The sequence below is a fragment of the Acartia tonsa genome, chromosome 2, assembly GCF_053477335.1.
Source record: "Acartia tonsa isolate MP-2025a chromosome 2, ASM5347733v1, whole genome shotgun sequence".
In the NCBI taxonomy this organism is placed as follows: domain Eukaryota; kingdom Metazoa; phylum Arthropoda; class Copepoda; order Calanoida; family Acartiidae; genus Acartia; species Acartia tonsa.
Window position 1 is genome coordinate 33,867,566 of NC_137261.1, and position 21,485 is coordinate 33,889,050.

The window sequence follows — 21,485 nt, forward strand, 5'->3', positions numbered from 1 at the left end:
ATAGCTTTTTCGTGAAATCATTTTGTAACCTTTTATAGATTTAATTATTGCAATTTATAAGAATAATTTATTAAATAACAGTTTGAACAAAAATTTTAGAGTATAAATGTTAAGATACAAAGAAACCATGATATGAGGAGTTCTCGACTCCTCATAAAAACAAAAACTAAATTTACAGGTTTGTACCATTTATGCTAAAAATTTAGGATTATTCATAGCCGATACAAACTATGGCAAATCATATAGAAAACTGAAAAGGAAAGCATGTAGGTAGGGGCCGGATGAAAATACTGAACACACAGTAGGCCTTTATAGCACTAATATAACATTTAGGACATGGATTCAACTAAAATGGATCTTTCCAATTACAATAAAGCTTTTGAAAAGGTACATATGTAAAGAAAGTTGAATTTCTGTAAACTTTTTAACAAATAGGAATGCTTGTTTTGCAATTACAACGTCGAATATTATTCAATATTTGATATTTTAATTTTTAAATGATACTTTAGAAGTAAGTCCTGTAAGGATGCCTGAAGCAAGGTATTTGTACCCTTACAAAGTTTCTGGATATGGATTTCAACTTCCAGGAAAGGATTTTTGTACCTTAACACCAAGTGTTCCTTTATTGAATCGCAGGTTAGCTTTTTTATTGATATTATTTTCACTTTATCTTCAACTGAATTAAACTGTTTCTTACTTTCTTTACCTATACTTTTGTAAGGAGTATCCAGCAGAATATCTTAATCAGTACCATTATTTAGTGGAGATACATTATTAGACAGAATTTCCTCTCTCAAGCTTCCAGTAACAACATTACCTCACAGACAAATCTCAAAGGTTTTTTGATAATTTCAACCAATAAACTAATTTTTATTTATTAGATATAGAGCAATGAATAGGAAATGATTGTCAAAACTTATCTTTTCATAGGTTTTTACCTATGTATGAAAACTTGAATATGAGAAAAAATCAACTTTATATTAATTGGATCAAAGGGTAGTTTCACGAAATGCATTTGATTTAGTGATCCGTATATTTTTCGCTAGTTAATAGGTGAAACTAAATTTATATATCATATATTTGAAAGTATTTCAATTTTCTACCACGTAGTTTTGAAAATATCAAGACTTGAAAAAAGTCTTTTTGTGATATATGCAATTTAAAAAGCCGATTTTCAAGTCTTTATATTTTAAAACTACGTTGTAGAAAATTGAAATTCTTTCAAACATATGCCATATAAATGTAGTTTAACCAATTTACCAGGAAAAAATATGCGGATCACTAAATTAAGTTCAAATGCATTTCGTGAAACTAACCCTTTTTATTCATTACACTCATTTGGATCAAAATCAAATGGGGGCGGGAGAAGGATATTGACTAGCTTTACCCCTTAATCTATGATTTAATTTGCAATTAATGTAATTTTAAAAAAACTAGTCTGATCATATCCAAACAAAAAAGACAGTGTAAAATAAAAAAAAATAATTTTGTCACAAACGTTTTAATAGGTATATTGCTTAATTGTTATTGGTAGAAATTGATTATTTAACTATTTTCTTTTTTCGATGATGCCTTCATAATAGGCTAGCACTTATATTAAACGATTGCTGCATGGAAAATTTCCACAAAGGGGGGGGGGGGGGTTAATGCAACCATCTCGTAATCAATGTATAAATGGCACTTAAAATTCGAATTTCGATCTAAAATTCTGCATGAGTAATCCGTGTTAGGTCTATTTTCCCTAACAAAAAGTTAGAAAAGTAACGGCTAACGGCTCAGTCGTTTAGTCGTTTTTTTTTTGGCTATTTTTAGGGCAAATTTATAAATCATATATTACGTAGGAATCAACTTTTTGAAACATATTTTTGCTTTAAATCATGTAAAGTGATACAAAAAAAACATTTTTAGATTTCTAGTACCAGCAACTACCGGCTAGAACCGTTTAAAAACGTTTTGGAGCAGCAAATAGTATTATGTGGAGTTAGGTTTCGTGATGATTTGCATTGAAAATAGCCAAAAAATGACTAAACGGCTGAGCCGCCAGCTGTTAGCCGTTATTTTTCCAACTTTTGTTCGATTTAGGGAAAATACACCTACCAAGGATTACTCAGGCAAAATTTCAGGTCGAATTCTAAGTGCCATTTATACATTGAATACGAGATGGTTGCATTACCCCCCCCCCCCCCCCTTATTACATTTTTATCATTATTGTAATCAAATTACGCGAAATTATCAAAATATTAGAAACCTGATTTACCAAGCGGAGCACATTTGAATCAATTTAGCTTCAAGAAGTTTTTTCGACTTAAAGCCTTACAATTTACAGAGACACACGCTTGTATCAAGATTAACATTCCCATATATTTACTTCGCCCAACATTAAATAATCATTACAGTCCAGAGGTAAGTGAGTTGAGAAATAGTTTCTCATTTAATATTTGTTAGCAGCGTCGCCGCAGTTGGTAGGATAGTTATTTTTTAACTAGGGTTGGCAATCCGAATCCGGAATCCGTCCAATTTTTTTTGCCAATTTTGGAATCCGAATCCGAAATCCGTTTTTAATAGCGAATTCGGAGTCTTAATTGGTAGGCTAAAATTAGCGTCTTGAGTTTTATCTTTCAACTCCCTCTTTTTGAAAGCAAAGATTATCATCATTATATAGAATATCTTATAAAATCTGGTTCGATTCTCGAAAGTGAATTATAAAGAACATCAAGAACATTTATTTTTAGGACATAATAATCTCCCTTTTAGTTCTCGGCGGAACATAGGCCATGCACAATGGTTCTCCAATCTTCCTTTTTTTGGGCACGTTTTGAGGCATTGCTGAAAGATGGAATTTTCTTTTCTTTCAGTTCACTTAAGAGTTCCCTCCTCCAGGTTGTTTTTGGTCTACCTGGTTTCCTCTTTCCTACGTGGGGGTTCCAAGTCAAGGCTTGATTGGTTATATCATCATGCCCTTTCCTTAGAGTGTGCCCCAGCCATCTCCATTTTCTCTGTTTTATTGTCAGTTTAATGTCTGACATATCACTGCGCTCTAGAAGCTCAGCATTTGAGATCTTAATTGGCCAAAAGATCTTGTGGATTCTCCTTAGACATTTATTGACATATGTCTGTAGCTTGGAGACCACTGCTGTGTTTAGGAACCAAGTTTCAGCCCCATACAGCAAAACAGAGAGAACATTTGACTTGAACAGTCTTAACTTGGTCTTTATGGAGATGTTGTTGGAATTCCAAATTTTGTTCAGGCTGGCAAAGGCTGTCCTAGATTTGTTAATTCTAGCTTTAACATCTGTTAAAGTGCCTCCAGCTTCATCAATTTTACTTCCAAGATACTCAAAACAATCTACATCCTCAAGAATTTGGTCTCCAATAGTAATTGGTTCTTGGGAATTTGCATTTAATCTGAGTATTTTGGTTTTAGGAACATTTATTTCTAGTCCAATTTTCTTGGAGGTTTCAGCTATCCTGTTAGTCCTTCTTTGCATTTGACTTCTATTGCTTGTTAACAAAGCGATATCATCAGCAAAGTCCAGATCTCCTAAATATTTGGGATTGCCAAATAGCTCTCAGCGAATGCCATCATTACTTTCACAGTTCTTCATGATCCAGTCAATGGCAAGGAGGAAAAGGAAGGGAGAAAGAAGGCATCCTTGTCTGACGCCTGTTACAATCTCAAAAAAGGTAGATAGTTTACCTTTATACATTACGTTTCCACCACCTTTATGATAGATAGCTTTAATGATATTGATTATCTTTTCTGGAATGCCATAGTGTCGGTAGATTTTCCAGAGAGATCTTCTGTCTAAAGAATCAAATGCTTTTTTGTAGTCAATGAAGTTTACAAAAAGCTCAGAATTCCATTCCTTGGATTGCTCTATGATGATTCTTAGAGAGGTTATCTGATCAATAGTGGAGCGGTTTGGTCTAAATCCAGCCTGATTAGGTCTTAGCTTTTCATTAACCTTCTTCTTTATTCTATTAAGAAGAATTTTACTGAGGATACGGCCAGGTACTGAAAGGAGCATTATCCCTCTGTAGTTTCCACATTGGGTCAAGTCTCCTTTTTTGGCTAGTATTGAGATATGTCCATTCTTCCAGTCCTCTGGGCATAACTCATCATTCCATATCTTTGTGATCAAAGGTAGGAATGCCTCAGCAGATGTATCTAGGTCTGCTTTTATGACCTCAGCTGGGATGTTATCAGGTCCAGCGGCCTTGTTATTTTTCAAACTTTTAATGGCCTCCTTGATTTCCAAAAGATTTGGCGCCCGACAGTCAATGTCAAGTGCATCTGAGGGTGGAATCTCAGTTTCTTCCTCTGGAACTGGAAGATTCAGCAGTTCAGTGAAGTGCTCTGCTCATCTATTTAGAATATCTTCATCAGTTTTAAGGAGTGAACCATCCTTGTCCCTGATGTGTGATCCTGATTTGTGTACTTTACCTGCAATGCTCTTAGTAATCTCATAGACATTCTATTCATTCTATTTTGATTAGCAGCATTTTCTGCTTGCATAGCAAGGTTTTCCAAGTGTTCTTTTTTGTCAATTCTGACACTTCTTTGGATTTCCCTGCTGAGCATCTTATACAGGTCTTTATCTTCTGGAGAGTGTCTTTTGTCTTACCTCTCTTCTTTGATCCATGAGATCAATGGATCTTTGAGTGATCCACGGCTTTTGGTTAGCCTTTTTGGAACCTAATGGCTAGTATCATTATAAACTTTTTTGATACCTTGCCAAATATCTTCAACTCCATCATCCTCTTGAAGAGTCAACAACTCAAATCTGTTCTTTAGAGTGAGCTCTTGTAGCTTTTCAGAGTTTTGAAGGGTTGTTAAATTATACTTTTTCCTGGGGTTAGGCTTTGTGTCCTGCTTTTTAAATCTAAGCCGAACTTTAGAAGATAGAAGATAATGGTCTGAATTAACATCAGGTCCTCTTTCAACCCTGACATCAAGGAGAGAACCTTTAAAACGTCTAGATATACAGATGTGATCTATCTGATTAAAGGTTCTTTGATCTGGTGATCTCCAGGTGGCAGTATGAATCTTCTTGTGTTTAAAGATGGTTCCACCAATGACAAGTTTGTTTTCAGTACAAAAACTTACAAGTCTATCACCATTGTCATTTTCCTTGCCATTACTTAAGCCTAGGCCATATCTGCCCATGACTTCTTCTAAATTCTCATTATTACTCCCCACTTGAGCATTAAAATCTCCTAGGAGCATGGTCAGGTCCTTTTCTTTATGACCATTCTTAAATACAGAGTCAAGCTGGTCATAAAATTCGTTTTTGACCTCTGTATCTGCTTGTTCTGTAGGAGCATATGCTACTATTATTCTCAGATTAATGTTTTTATCTGAGGATTTGAAGTAAGCCTCCATGATTCTTGAACCATGGGGTTGCCAACTGATCATGGCCTGCTCTGCTTGCTTGGTCAGCATAAGAGCCACCCCTTGGTTATGTCCTAGATCCTCTTTCATATGGCCTGAGTAAAGTATTTTCAAGCCAGAATGATGTTTAAACTCTCCATTATTTGTCCACCTTGATTCGTTGATAGCCAGGATATCAACCTTGGCTTTAAGAATTTCTCGGCAAATGTTTTCTGTCTGGCCTGACTGAAACATTTTTAGGACATATGTATCACCTAAATTTTTTAATTAAAAAAAAAAGCCTTTTAAAACATTGCTAGAGTCCGGAATCCGCCAAAAATAAGATTCTGGAATCCGCGGAGAATTAGCCATTTTTTTGGACGGATTCTTGTAAGAATCCGAATCCGGTCCAAAAATGTGACGGATTGCCATCCCTTATTTTAACATGCCTCAATTAACCAACAGAGCTTTCGTTTACGGATGGACGAATGGAGCATCTTGAATTTAATGTCTGACCCCCAAAACACTGGTCTTCAAAAATTTTGTGTGTAAGTGTAACTAAGCTTTTTTCAAAAGGTCATACTTTTTAAGGAAAACTTATCTTATTTTAGCAACTTTAAAGGATACTGTTCTACACCTACATATTTATCTATTTGCCATATATCCCAACGTTTAATATTTAAGGATATTGAAACTCCTTTGGTTCATATTAACAAGCGCACAGGAAGTTTTGTCATTCCAAGGTAAAATTTAAAATATATCTGGTTCAATTTTAAAATATAACGTTACATAAGACTAGCAATAAAATGAACTTTCTGTCCTTATGTAGCTTCACAGTAGGTACTGTTGATTATTAAGAGGTTTGTTTATTTTGGGTTACACTCTTTCCAATACAAGGAGGTAACGTTTAATCTTACAAATGTAAAATAATTTTACGATCATCAATGTTGTTTTGGTCTTAAATAATTTATACTTTAGTCATGGAATAACAGGCTCCTGGCAAGACTTAGAGCTTTTAATCAATACATGGGTCAAAAACAGAAACTTGAAGAAAACACAACCAAAACATGAATATCCGAAGTTACGAACTCTCTCAAGCCACCTGGATGTAAAAGCTCTTGAAAGATATCAGCATTATATTTCCATTGAAGAATTATCTTCAGAGGTAAAATAATTTAAATGTTCTTATTTTTATAAAGTATGATCCTTAAGTTTATATACAACTTAAAAAGGGGATGATTATAAGAAACAATAGGTACGAGTGCAGTGATGGGACAGGGGAATGTTAATTTGTTAGATAAAAGATAAAAAGGCTAAATTATTTTCTTTGTAAAATCTGCTTTTTTTCTTGGCACTAAAACAGGCAATGTCTAAACATGAAAGGAAAGTTTATTATTTTCATTACAAAAAGACTTAAATTTTCTGATACAAACTTTTTTTTACAGGATTTTGATAGTTTACTGAGTAATCTTGGTTTACCAGAATCAAAGTACAGAGCTGAACAATTTGTTAAGCTGGAGGCGAAAGTTAATGACACTTTACATGACGTTATTGTCCCTATAAGGTATATTTTGGCTTGAACCTGTTTATAGACCGATTCTTGAAATAAACATTTAGCTTGACAGAGGAGCAGCATTCCAACGCTTTTAATTATATCCCGGTTAAGGTTGAGGCTCGAACCCAATACACATCTCCCACGCAGCTTTAATCCTAAATTCCTAATTGTAATGTCCACAGCTCCAAAATTATGCTATTTTTAAGATACCCTTGCAACCCAAATATACCGAAATCCTAATATATCCGTTTGTACAGATCCGGATTAATCTGAAAAACCGACCTCTTTTTTTTCGTGAAGAATATAATCTATTTCTTGATTGATTAGGTAATAATTTGATTAGAGAGGTAATTTCTCCACAACTTGCATTTTGACGGTTGATGAGCAGAATTTACTTGCTACCTGCACGCACGTGGTTTGACAATGACAAGTGTCCTTAACTGATACTTTTACATTTTGCTAAGATATTTATATTTTCTTAAGGTACTTAGATGGTACACTAGTTGGGTACAGAGTACTGTCAAGTAATTCTAATCAGACATCAGAGTACAATTATCCAACTCCGGTTATTAAAGGACTCCTGCCTTTCCCTCATGGATTAGCACATGTAAGTATATTGGTTGATTAGCCATTATTGTTATTATTATTTTTATATTCGCCATTACTTAAGGATAGGAGCATAATTTTTTACCATCCCTCAATTGATTGTGATTATGTTGTTTGTTTAGGCAAGTTCGATTGGTGCAGATAGTTGTATTCTTGTTGCATCTTTATTGGACTCAATCAGCTTAACCAAAAAAGTCAAATCTCCAGTTATTACTCTTCCAGAAAGGAATATTACAGATAAATTACGATTTATTATCTAGCAAAACAGCAAGTATATTTAACAATAGGAAGTGATTAATTTATTCATTCTCATGAGGAACTTTATTTATTAAGACACTTTTTGAATAACTGTACTTTCTTATCGCGGGATTTTTCAATATGTTGCTTAAGCAATGTCTTTTCTGAGAAAAAACGCCTAAATCCCATTCTATTTTCTAGAAGATTAACTTTTTAATAACCTTAATTAAACTTAAACATTTAGGGTGTTCTATGCTATAATTTTGAGCTTGTTCATTACTCTGATTTGTAAACAATCATATTGTTTGGCTGAAAATAAGTACCTAACCTAATTCATAAAAAATACTATAATTTATTTGTGCTACGAAACAGTGGTAATCTGCATCCAGATCATATTTCCTTCTTTGACCAGTTTCAAGATGTTATTATTTGGATGAACAATGATGTTCAGGAATCTAGTCAAATTTGAAAATTATCGTGTAAGAAGAAAAATGTGAAAACATTTTAAGACTGTTGAGCTTAAGGCATCAGTTTTTGTTCTCGTATTTGTTGCAGACCTGAAGAGGAGTATGCACGAACGAGAGCAAATGATTCTAAGTACCTTCCAGCAGCAATTCTAAACGTTTTTTTGGTAATTATACAGGGGTGTATATTCTACATGGGATCCCCGGCTCAGGGGGGGGGGGGGGGGGGGAAATAAAAAATAAGTGGTTGGAGGAAAAAAAAATGTAAAAATTAAGAAAACTGAAAACATTTTTTTCATTTCCCCCCCTCCTTGGTGAAAAAAAAACTAAAAAAATGTGTGGTAGGAGGGAAAAAATAAATAAAATATGGAGTTCTTTAAATATTTTTCCATTTCCCCCCCTACTTGGTGAGAAAAAACTAGGGGGGGGGGGGGGGAAATAAAAAAATTTGTCGCCGGGGAAAAAAAATAAATCTTGTGCAGAATATACACCCCTGTAATTATACTAGGATTAGTTATGTTTAATATTGTTTTATCGATTAAAGAAATTAAGTTTCACCATGGTTTTCTATGAACAAAACTTTGAACTGTTAAGCATTTCTTGACGAAATATCATTTAATGTTTTATTAAGTTCAAAAATAAAAAAAAATAACACGTTAAAACACAATCAAATGCTGTAAATTACGAAAGTACACTAATAAAACTGTTTACAATATTACAAGGTATCCTCCCTTTTTCTAAATTAACATTTTTCATTGAAGAGGTTAACTTTTTGTCACAGCAGTTCGAACTCAACAAAACAATTGACGATATTTCATCAAAAAATGCCTAATAAAAAAAATATTTGACCATTTTGTATGATATCAGGGTTCTCAAAATGCTAAGATGTTTGCTGAAAAGATTGGAGTGAAAAAATGTCGCGTCATCCCAAGCTCTTTTCCTAATCCTGCCTCTTGTATCGCAAGAAATATCAAAATCAAGGTAAAATTTATAATTTTTATTTTAAAGCATTTTATTTTGTTGCGGCTCCAGCTCTGACTCCTACCTAAAATCAAGAAAAACTCGAACATAAATTTTTTTTCCAAGTCTATTTTTTATTTTTGAAGTTTTTAAAAGTTAAATTTTTGAGAAAAATAGACTTGAAACACTGAAAGGGTTTCCAAATTATAAAATTTAAACATTAAGTTTAATTAAGATATAAAAAATATCTTTTTTCCAGATATTTTTTTAGCTTTACCTAGAGCCGCTCTGAATTTAACGGCTCCGGCTTCACAACACTGAATTTTATTGTTGTACGATTTGTATTGTTGTTACTTGCAGTATGCTCAAAATATTTCTATTCTAGTATACATGAGGAATACTAAGTTATTTTCTTTCTAGTCAATGCAACTAAACTCCGATAATGCTTGAAATTAGTTTGCGGGTTCTAAATCTTAGTCCGAAATGAAATTAATATCGAATAAAAAATGGTTTTAGGATGCATTATATGCAGCTAGAAGTAACTACCATCAATCTTTAACAAGCTTCGAACAACTAAGAGATGATGTTTATTTAGAGTTTTTGCAGGTAAATATCTTATCTTTTGACAACAGTACACATATATACATACACATACATAATAAAAGAAAACGGCAGAAATCAAGTTTGTGTCGGCGAGTTGGGATATCAATTTTCTGACTAAATAATTTTAAATGCAGCTAGCTCCCAAACTGCTGACAGCACAGTCTCGGTTTACAAATCAACGGAACGAAAATCTTCAAATTGAAAAAAAAGATTCTAAGAGGACAACACCAAATACCAAATTTTTCGTTTTAAAAAAAAAAAAATAATTTTTGATATAGAAGAAACTTTCCGGTCCTAGTAAATTTTTTTGCGGATAATCCCTATACTTACTATTTATGATTTATTATGCTCGTTTGGCCGTTTTTAATCCATCTTTTTAGATTGAAAAAAAATAGCCTTTCTATGGGGGAATACTTTTGTCCTCATAATAAAAACACATTTTTATACCTTTGATAAAAATACAACAAGAAATGTATATAAAGAGGTACCTATTAAACTGCGCATGTAAAATATTTTTTCTTTTATAATGGACGGAGAGCCAACTCTTATTTTAAAGCACCTGCTGTCGACTAAAAATACCTTTTTATGGTGTTTTATCAATGAATGCACTAAATTATTTTAGTTTGATGAGCTTATGGGTGTAAAATTGAACAGATTCGATGGATTAAACAATGTTCTCGGTGGATTCAGACGCGGGGAGCTTACAATATTCTCGGGAAGAACAGGGTCAGGGAAGACTACTTTTTTGTCAGAATACTCTTTGGATCTCTGTCTTCAGGTAAAGTTTTCTTAATCATTAATTACAAATAAATCAATGAATAATTTTTTAATACCAAAAAAGAACAAAAAACTATATTGCTTAGAAAGATGTTTTTTTTTGCGAATGATAATACACCTAAATCTAATTTTAATTTCTTAACACCGAATACCTTTTTAAGACAAACGGTTATCATTACAATTAGATCAAACATTTGAAATGAAATGAAATATTTATTTTATGACACATACAAAAAAATATATATACATAACATGGTATAATGTTTATGGCGAGCAGACGGACGGGCTTTCAAATGTTAAGCAGCTCTGTTAAAAGAATTAAAGATTGTTAACTGTAGGGAGTGAATACATTATGGTGCAGTTTTGAGGTGAAGAATACTAGACTTCTCAGGACTATGATGAAACAATTCAGTCTTGTCAATATTGATGAAGAAATAGAAAAATTTGATACCATAGCTGATGACTTCACGAAGCTTCCTCTTTATTTGACAGGTTTGTATGAGGAACCGTGAAGGAACGGCGGTGAAACTGCAGCTGCCGCTAAAAACCGCTATTTCTTGTCAAGTTCGACAATTTTTTAATAATTTAAGACAAAATCTAAAACGATTTTTAGCGGGAGTGTCAGTTATGCCACCACAGTTCCACGTTATACCTATTAAAAACATCTGTCAAACGTTAGCGTTCTACTCTTGTTTTAGAACACACATCTCTACGTCAAAAAGTGCCCCCCTCCTTGTAGTTAGGCCGCCTAGAGGCTAACTGACACAATAAATATTCAAAACTATGCAGATATTTTTACCTTTACTACTGTAATATGTTTTTAGATATATTTTAGAGTTAGAATGTTTATTAACCTATTTCAGGTATACAAAATTACATTTAGATAAAATTCTTGTTTCTGTTTTTAAAACAAAAAATATTTTTGGTAGATTTTGTTGTATTAAACTATAATATATAATGTCAATATACTCATTAAGTTTTATCTTCAATATGACATTTTGTTTAGATTTTCATGGAAGTCAGAATATAGATTTGGTTGTAGATGCAATGTCACATGCTGTTTATGTTCATGATATAACTCATGTCATCATTGATAACATGCAATTCATGATGGGAACTTCAGGAGGTTCTTTTGATAGATTTCAAATACAAGATTTGGTAATAGAAAAGTTCAGGTAAGATACTTTAGATCGCAACAAAACTGTCATAATTAAATACTAAATTTAAACCTTTTTCAAATTAAATGATATTCTAACGTCTTTCAATATAGAATGTAAATTATCTTTATACTTTGTTTCTATGTATGGATTTATGATCAATTTCCTTGAGTATTTTCCATTGAACTATAAAATCTTTGATGATGTTCATGTTTGCCTGACTGAAATTCATAGAAACTTGGAGCATACGTCATTAGTTTGAGTATTTTATATTTAATAGCAGCGTTGCGGAGCCGGGAGCCGCCATATTTTGCCGGAGCTGGAGCCGTAATTTTCGTTTAATGACGGCTCCGGATTAGATAAATAAAGAGATTTTTTATAAATTATAATTTGGTAACTCTGTTTTGTCATGTGCAAATGCCCCTTTAAGTTTTTCAAGTCCATTTTTATCAAAAATTGAACTTTTATAACCTTCAAAAGTCCAAAATAGACGTGGGGAAAAAAATCACTAAAATCAAACGGCTCCGCAACGCTGTTCAATAGAAAAAAATCCCCCCCTCTTATTAGGAAATTTTGCACTGCTCACAATTGTCATGTGACCTTGGTAATTCATCCCCGCAAAGAGGATGAAGATACACTCACCACTAACTCTATATTTGGCGGAGCTAAAGCTACTCAAGAAGCGGATAATGTCCTCTTATTACAGGTTATTATCTTTTTTTAGTTGTGTCAACCATACAGGGCATAAACAATTAAGTATAGAATTATACAGGGTTGATGTACAAAAAGCTCAACTAAACACTCTGTCTCTCAATTCTGTGTAAAAATGATGGTCCCCAAAAATTTGTCTGTCTTTTCGTTTTTTCGTTCGTTACACCTAAATTTTAGAGTGCCGAAGATATCTTTATACGTACTCCTATGAACTTATGCTTCTCTTGTGCTTTTAAAGATATTGAAACAAAATCTTTTTAGAACGTTCAGTAAAAAATGTTTGAATTAAAAATGGCGGCGGGACCACCGAATTGCCTAATTTCGTTTGGCGGCGGCGGCGATAAACGGCGGTGGACTGCGAGAGTGGCGGTACCTCAAAAGATTTTGTTTCAATATCCTTAAAAGCACAGGAGAAGCACTAAATTTAAGAAATATCTTGGTAAACGAGAATTTGAAAAACCCGCAGGGTTGCTTGTAATGGGGGAAAATTTTGAATAAAATAACATGGTCTCAAATGATTCCATCGGGAAACGGCAGTTTACGGCGGGAGCGGCGGTCGCTGATATTTTTCAAAAACTTTGGCCCCACAGAAGCTTAAATCCGAAATAAGCTTACTCTAGCTCTAAGGGTTCTCGATTAATCTGGTAGAAAATTGAAATTCTTTCAAATAAACGTCCTAAAAAAATGTGCAGTTCACTGAATTCAAGTTTAAATAAACTATCTTTATCTTACACAAAATTATTCATAAATTGAAAGGGAAGTGTATAATACAAAACAAAAAAGGGTTATTAACTTTTTAAATCTATCATTTTTTGAGATTTTGAAAGATTTTTTACACAAATAATTTTGGTTTCAGGAAGAAAGACAAGATAATTCATTCTTCAAAAAGAAGTCTATAGAGGTAAGTGTCGTTTAAGATTGAATCTTTAAATAAGGACTTCTATATAAACAACTAGCGGCTTCGCCCCTAGCCTTAAGGGGCTTTGCCCCAAGAGGTTTGATCAAACTAATTTTTCGTATTTTAGATTTAAAAGAAAAATAAAAAAAATAAAAAAATTGGGGTGGGTGTATTTCTTTTTGGAGGGAGGGGGGTAGTCGACCCCATTATTTTAATTTTAGTTTTAAAAAAATTGGAGGGGGGGGGGAGTTTTCATTTTTAAAAGCGAAGCTTTTCTATAATTAGGGTCGGTCCGTCCGTCCGTAACGGATAGCTCTTTTCGTTAATTTAGGCTTGTTAGAATTGTCCTATCGTTTTTGCATGGCGATTCCTTTAATAGTTAGGTACGATTTAGAAAGCGTAGCAACTCTATAATCATCACCAAAATGTCCGTACGTCCATTAAACATGTTGATTTTTTTACTTTTTTTAACAACAAATTTTTATGTGATCTAATCATCCGATTGATCTGATTTTTGGTATATTGATTCCTGGAACAACAAAGTATAATGGAATAAGCGAAGCAACTCTATAATCAAGTCCTAAAAATGTAAGTATGTCCATAAACATTATCCTGAATCAATCAGTTTTTCAACAAATTTACTTACAATTTTGCTTTGACTCCTATACTTTTATATTCTGATTATTCAGTTCTGACACCATACAAGTGTTAATGTCTGTATGTCCTACCGTTTCAGTGCTTCGCTTTTATGGATGTTGTCATCCTTGTTTAATAGAAAATTTTTAGATTAGATTAGATTTATTATTCTTGGGTGTACTGTACATACATAGAAAAAAAAACAACAAAATAATAAATGAATTAAATGAATATTATATACATTTATATATACAGTCAAATTTTATTGATATGGTTAATAATTTTTAATAAGAAAATAGTTATAAACCTTCCCGGGATCTATGAGAAGCTACCCTGTAAAGGAGAACCCGATCGGTTCAGCGGATAGCGAGATCCTTCGCTACAAACAAACAGACAGACATCTTTCTAATTTGTATTAAAGATAAATATCTAAGTAAAACATTTGTGATTTTATTAAAAAATTAGAGATACCATTAAGATACAGTAGGAAAGAAAAAGAAAAAACTAAGAATAACAAATAGAAAATTTAAACCGATAAAAATTCATATGGTTTCTTCCATACAGAATCACAATAATAAAACTAATATATAACGTCAAAAATTAAAATTATAGGTTGTTAAGAATCGGTATGCGGGAACCCATGGCAAAGTAAATCTCATCTTCTGCAAGCCTATAAATACTTTAAGTAGCAAGGCATTTCAAACATACAAATCAAAAACCGGAACTCCACCTCCTCCTACCAAACCAAAGACTGGGCACAAACCCAAAAATGAGGACAAGTCTGATTCAATAAATATTGATAATGATAATTCAAAGAAAATTTCATATGAAAAATTTGAAGAAGAAAATGTCGAGGATATTATTATATCATCGTTTGAACCATTCAAAAATTAATGTTTTTTTTTATTTATTAATGTACATTGTACAATTAAAATCAATTTAAATATTAAACTCTAAATACTCATAGTTAAATCTTGTCAAACATTAAAACTAGCATGGTAAGGTGAAAGAAAGGGGCAAGAAACTACTCATATATCTTTAAAAATATTTTATGAAACATTAATAAGGGGGGGGGGTTACCATCTCGTAATCAATGTATAAATGGCACTTAGAATTCGAATTTCGATCTGAAATTTTGCATGAGTAATCCATGGTAGGTCTATTTTCCCTAAATCGAACAAAAAGTTGAAAAAGTCGTGGCTAACGGCTCAGACGTTTAACCGTTTTTTGGCTATTTTTAGGGCAAATTTGTCATCAATTGCGTAGGAATTAATTTTTTCAAACATATTTTTGCTTTAAATCATATGAAATGATAAAAAAAAACATTTTTTAGATTTCTAGTACCAGCAACTACTGGCTAGTGAAAACGTGTTAAAGCGGTTAAGAGTATTATGTGGAGACAGGTTTCGTGATTGATATGTCTTAAAAATACCCAAAAAACGGCGGAGTCGCCAGCCGTCAGATGATACTTTTCCAACTTTTTGTTTGATTTAGGAAAAATAGACCTTCTAAGGATTACTCATGCAAAATTTCAGATCAAAATTCGAATTCTAAGTGCTATTTGTACATTGATTACAAGATGGTTGCATTAAACCCCCCCCCCCCCCCCCCCTTTACAGAGATGGAAAAAAACCAGGTTTTTTTTTTTAAAAAGATCAAACCAGTTTGTTTTTATTGGTTTAAACCAGGTTTTTTGGTTTTTTTTTGATAAAAATCAGTTTTTTTTGTTGTTTTAATAATATCCAAATTATAGGCCTGCCCCTCCCCCCTCTTTTTTCACCCCCTCCCCCTTTTTAACACCCTCGATACGGGGGTGCCCAAAAGGACCCGAAAAAGGGCAGCCAAAAAGCGCCCACCCGATTTGACAACCCTGACTGACAGTTATTTACTGTATTATTTACGTTATGAAAAGATATAACTGGAAAGATAGGCCTTTGTATAAATATTTAAAAAAAAACCATTTAAACCATCCCACCTTGGTTTTTTGAGCTTTTTTTTTGGTTTAAACCACTTGATTTAAACCACGTGGTTTTTTTTATGCAATCTCTGCCCCTTTATATTTTCCTATACCTACACTGTTATTGATAAGATTTAGAGCACGATTCGCACTTATTGTCTTAATTTTTTGGTAGTTCTATCTTGTATAGGGGCTCTAGGTCACACTGTTTAGGGAAAGTGTAAAAATTCCTCTTCTTTTGTTCGAGGGCGTTTCTGAAAGTGGGCTTTACGGAATCTTCGAGTAGTTCCTATTTTAGATATCTTGAAGATACATCTAAAGAAAAGACAATGTTTGATATTTTTTGTTTTAACTATTAATTCAAATGTAAACAGCAACAAAACTATTGAAATGTTCTCACTAAAGTGCCATTCTAATTGCTTTTAGAATTTCAGGCTGTGAATTTATATTTAGACTTAGTAAAAAGATTTATTCCTGCGCTTTTACAATAACTTTTTGAATATTGTGTATTGAATTTCAAGATTTTTAACATTAATGTATGTATGACACTCAAATAGTAGTAGAATAAAAGATAATATAGAATAAAATCTTAATTTTGTTAGGATCATTAAGGATAGCGATAATCTTAGAATTTTTTAAAATTTTTATCAATAGATGCTACAGTGTTATACATACTTTGATTTTACATATATATTCTTTAAATGTAAAAATGTATTTAGTACATACATAGCTTTGTCATCACCATACTGTGAACTTTTTATTTACAGCAAGTACCTACATATTATATATTTCTCATTTTTTCAGATGAATTTCTTTTGATAAATATATTCAGCGTGAAATGATAAAAACTTTTATAGACAAAACCTTAGTTAAATCAATTAGTTTGTGTTCAGTTAAATTTCAAACAACAAAAACGTTTGTCAAAATGGAAAATGAAGAAATGAAGCAGTCTTGTGAAATAAATAAAGCAGAAGAGTCGTGCAAAATAGAAAACTCGAGGGAAGAGTACAAGTGGAAGAAGTGTAAAAAGATGGCCTGTATGCTGTCGTTTTCTGGAAAAGATTATATGGGCATGCAAAATCAAAGATCACAAGGTTAGTTTTATACCACAAGGGGTGAGAGGGTTAAAATTGGTTTATAGCTCTAAAGAAGGGCGATGGAGTAATTTATAAGATTGTTTTACGAATAATGAGATCTCTACCATTTCAACAAATAAACAGTGTAAATGTTTCTTTCAACTAAAAATAATTATTAAATATTTCAGGTCTAAAAACAATAGAGGGAGAACTTTTAGAAGCCTTTCACAAAGCAGGGCATATTGATCCGGAATGGCTAGACAATCCACAAAAAGCATTTTTTCAACGTGCTTCAAGGTTTAAATATTTTAGATTGATTATAAGGGGGGAGGCGGATGTGCCAATTTTTTAAACCAAAAGTAAAACGCGCATGATCTCAGCCCATAAAAGAGTTACAGGTCTAAAATTCGGCACAGCAGTTGCCTTTGTGAAGAACAGTATGGAACTGTGAAGAAACAACGGTGGAACCGCCGCTTTCGCCGAAAATCGCCGTTTCACGGTTTCCTGCCAAAATTTTTTGCCTTTTTTTCTCCAAATTAGACAGTTCTCAATCATCTGAAATAAACTTTTTTTCTCATAATAATTTCCCTTATATTTTCACGTGACACTCGTAATATTTCAAACATGTCGATATAAAAAAAAAAGTGTAAAATCTTACAAGTGTCAAGTGAAAATATAAGGGATTTTTTTTTTATAAAAAAGTTTATCTCAGAAGATTGAAAATTGTCTATTATGGCGAGAAAAGGCAAAAAAAAAATTCGGCGGGAAACGGCGGTTTTCGGCGGGAGCAGCGGTTCCGCCGCCGTTTTTTCACGGTTCCATATTGTTCTCCACAAAAGCAATTGCTATGCTGAATCTTATAGCTGTAACTCTTTTATTGGCTGAGATCATGCACGTTTTACTTATCGTTTCAAAAAGTGGCACATCCGCCACCCCCCTTTAAATTCTGGGTTAAAGAATGAAGAAGAAGTAGCTAATCCATTCATAAATAAAATTTTAGCGTATATTCTCAAATGGGGTTGATATTTAGAACAGATAAGGGTGTGTCAGCCTTGAAAATGGTTGTTTCTCTAAAACTTCCTGTGGATGAGCCAACTCTTGTCGAGAGTGTAAATTCTTTTCTTCCAGCAGATATCCGTCTACACTCGGTGGTCAGAGTAACCAAGGTACATAAATAAACTTACTGGCTTAATATATTTTAGAAATTATTATGGATTGTGTCACTTAACAAATAAAATAGCAGGTTTTACATTCAATCAAAATCCCAAAATATTTTGTAAATTTATTTCCTTTTTTAGTTTATTCATATAACTTGAAAATTCAACCTCAATGTTAAATTGATGCGCGGATACCATAAAATCAATAGTAAAAATACCTATACTTTTGTCCTTTTTTAAATTTAGTTTCTGTTAAATAAACATTTATAAAGGGATTTATTCATTCATTACCTTTAAAACTAGTTTTAGAAAAAAAATTGTAATTTCAAACAAAAACAAAATAATTTAGAAATGATAAATTCTACCTATAATTGTTAAAGAAATATTTTTTTTAATTATTTCAATATCTACTTTTAGAATTTTAATTGCAAATCAGCAGCTGATGCCCGAACATATTTATATCTTACTCCTACATTTGCATTTTCACCATGTACAGGTATTATCAGGTAAGATCTGCCACATATTCATTCGTTGAGTAATTCAGGCTGTTTTTTTTATCCCTTTTTGGCAAAACATGAAATGCATCAATAGTTCAAAAAATTAACTACTTTGCCAAAACACGTTTTGAAGCATGATTTGTATAAAATCGTCAAAAATTTTACCTACTCTGGATTTAAACTCCTCAATTTAATAAAAGAAATAAGATATTAATGAACAAACAAAAAACACCATATTACACCAAAAGAAGTTTCTTTTAATGGTTATTGGACAATGTATATTTTGATCAGAAATATTTATTTATGATTATCACTAATTTTCTACTAAATCTAATACTCTCCACTTCCAGGTTTCTTATGCCTTTCAGAATAAAGGCGGATAGTGTTTACCCTTTCCACCAATTAAATTTTTTGTAAAGCTTTCGTCGTTTAAATTTCAAGGTCATCTAAGATAATGGTTGGTCTCCAATATTTTTGTGGCGTGCCGACGTGGATGCATCAAATTATGGCAATCCCTGCTTTTAGTGAGTCATGGAGATGTGATGAATCTACAATTAAAAATGTCAATGATGTTCTCAAACTCTACCTTGGATCTCATTATTTTCATAATTACACTTCAGGTTTTAAATTTTTTTCAATTAATTAGAAAAATAGTTAACAAGAAAGGTATTGTGGGAATTGATTGGGATTTTTAAAAATTTTATATTAGGTTAATAAAGACGGCTAACGCATCCTATATATGTGTAATGTGTATTATGTACACTATTTTTTAAATGAAAAACTAATACTATATATATATGTATGTATGATACTAATTTGTGACCTAGATAGTAAATATAATACAATATAAGGAGGGAGTTAGTACACTTAACGGAAATTAATTTGGAGTAAGTCACGTGGGATGGTCCCACGGACCCCTTTTTTGTAAAAGCTCTTAATTGAATGGATCTAGTAGTCTCTTTGAAAAATTTTCATTTTTTGGGCTAGGGGGGTAAAACTCTACACAAAACAATAAATTTTAAGTTTCTGTTTCATATTTAAAGATAACTGTCTGAAATTTGTAAGCTATATTATTTTCATATGAATCTCATAACTGAACTCAATAAAGGTCTAAAATCTATTTTGGCACTCTCCTTCTAGGGATTATAATGTTAAATCTTTTGCTTAATTTTTAAGGATAAGGGCAAGATTTTTTAAGGTTTATATAATTCCCTTAAATTAACTCAATAAAGGTTCAAAAATTTATCTTAACACTTTCCGGCTATAAGGTAAAAAATCCATCCCAGTATCTTATTAAATAAAGCATATACTTACAATTGTATTTTTGAGGGATGTTTTACCCCACTAGCCCCTTGATGGAAATTGTCCAAATATTTTCTTATGTATTTTTGTGATTCTCTAGATGAAATATTTATCGCTTTTTTTGGATTTTCTCGTTAAAAGAACTTGATATGATCGACCACAAAGATTTTTTTATCCAATCTTGGCAAGTGAGGTATTTTTGGAAAGAGGAATATACATAGAAAACGCCTATGTAAATTAGAAAATCCGCAGAAATCATATTTGCAAGTTATTTGCAAAAATCAATGTTAATTTGCAAAATTAATTTCATGCCTTAAATGACTTATTTAGAAAAAAAAATTTTATGAAATGTGTTTATCTATAAGTTTAGAACATACTTAAGGCAAAAAAAAATTCTTTAGTGTTATAATTTTCCCCCTTATATATAAAAAAAAGCAGTTTCTCACAATTTATGATAAAAAAAAAGGTATAGGAACAAAAAATATGTTTTTTCTTGATGTGAACACAATAATTGGCATAAAATCTATCACCCTAAATGTAAAAATCAGATATAGACTCCTTTTTAGAGCATACATAGTGCAAAAAGTAACCAAGACATGTATTAAGTTATTAAACAAAATAAATTCAAATCAATAAGGGGGGGGGGGGGTTTAATGCAACCATCTCGTAATCAATGTATAAATGGCACTTAAAATTCGAATTTTGATCTGAAATTGTGCATGAGTAATTCTTGGTAGGTCTATTTTCCCTAAATTGAAAAAAAAAGTTGAAAAAGTAACGGCTAACGGCTCAGCCGTTTAGCCGTTTTTTGGCTATTTTTAGGGCAAATCTTCATAAATTACGTAGAAATCAACTTTTTGAAACATATTTTTGCTTTAAATCATGTGAAATTATACAAAAAAATATTTTTTAGATTTCTAGTACCAGCAATTTCCGGCTAGAACCGTTTGAAAACGTTTTGGATCGGAAAAGAGCATTATGTGGAGAGAGGTTTCGTGATGGATTTCGCTTGAAAATACCCAACAAATGTCTAAACGGATGAGCCGTTAGCCGCTACTTTTCCAATTTTTTGTTCGATTTAGGGAAAATAGACCTACCAAGGATTACTCATGCAAAATTTCAGATCCAAATTCGAATTCTAAGTGCCATTTATACATTGATTACGAGATGGTTGCATTAAAAAACCCCCCCTTAGGCGGTTTTTTTTTATAATGCAGTAGACCATTTTGTAGTTGTTTTTTTTGGCATTTATTTTGTTTAATTACTACATAAAAAGAGTTTTTATGCACTACTTGGGTAATTCTTAATCCTAAAAGTGCAATTTAATCAATGACAGTTTTGAAAAAACTTATAACATGTTTTATAGTTTTTGGTCACTAATTTTATATACATTTATCTGATATGTATATTAAAAGCAAAAAGAACTATTTTCTTTAGATTTTCATACTTTGCAAAAATGTCTTGGTTACTTTTTGTATATATTTTATCATAAAATGTGAGAAACTGCTTTTTTCATATATA

At 32.2% G+C, this 21,485-nt stretch overlaps 2 protein-coding genes across 18 annotated transcripts in view; both read left to right on the forward strand.

The window, feature by feature from the left end:
• Positions 1–16,737, forward strand: mtDNA-helicase (mitochondrial DNA helicase). 16 transcript variants are annotated; one of them, XR_013877023.1, is made up of 20 exons: positions 1–178; positions 510–636; positions 762–837; positions 2,245–2,403; positions 6,056–6,114; positions 6,350–6,536; positions 6,817–6,935; positions 7,410–7,533; positions 7,655–7,756; positions 8,140–8,216; positions 9,097–9,214; positions 9,710–9,799; positions 10,419–10,574; positions 10,912–11,065; positions 11,580–11,748; positions 12,298–12,436; positions 13,298–13,342; positions 14,588–14,978; positions 16,231–16,468; positions 16,587–16,737. XR_013877023.1 is itself a non-coding variant. In XM_080151672.1 (18 exons), exons 1-18 carry the CDS (start codon positions 133–135, stop codon positions 14,867–14,869), a joined length of 2,229 nt encoding a protein of 742 aa, XP_080007798.1. In that variant the 5' UTR covers positions 1–132; the 3' UTR covers positions 14,870–16,737. The 16 variants fall into 16 exon arrangements, 1 of the variants encoding a protein (XP_080007798.1); XR_013877022.1 differs by having other exon boundaries at positions 14,588–14,973; positions 16,065–16,468; positions 16,596–16,737; XR_013877011.1 differs by having other exon boundaries at positions 14,588–16,488.
• Positions 15,137–21,485, forward strand: part of Pus1 (Pseudouridine synthase 1) — a 15,755-nt gene continuing 9,406 nt past the window's right edge. For both annotated transcript variants that reach the window (XM_080151683.1, XM_080151684.1), the window contains exons 1-5: positions 15,137–17,026; positions 17,197–17,305; positions 18,039–18,174; positions 18,583–18,671; positions 19,188–19,282. In XM_080151683.1, coding sequence (XP_080007809.1) covers positions 16,771–17,026; positions 17,197–17,305; positions 18,039–18,174; positions 18,583–18,671; positions 19,188–19,282 — 685 coding nt within the window. In that variant the 5' untranslated portion in view covers positions 15,137–16,770. The remainder of the gene's footprint in view (positions 17,027–17,196; positions 17,306–18,038; positions 18,175–18,582; positions 18,672–19,187; positions 19,283–21,485) is intronic.

Bases quoted from the DNA above. Each gene is read 5' to 3' on its own strand.
- mtDNA-helicase (XM_080151672.1), top strand. From the start codon at position 133: ATGAGGAGTTCTCGACTCCTCATAAAAACAAAAACTAAATTTACAG. The intron at 637-761 runs GTTAGCTTTTTT...ACCATTATTTAG, and splicing joins GTTCCTTTATTGAATCGCAG to TGGAGATACATTATTAGACA. The intron at 10,575-10,911 runs GTAAAGTTTTCT...TGTTAACTGTAG, and splicing joins CTTTGGATCTCTGTCTTCAG to GGAGTGAATACATTATGGTG.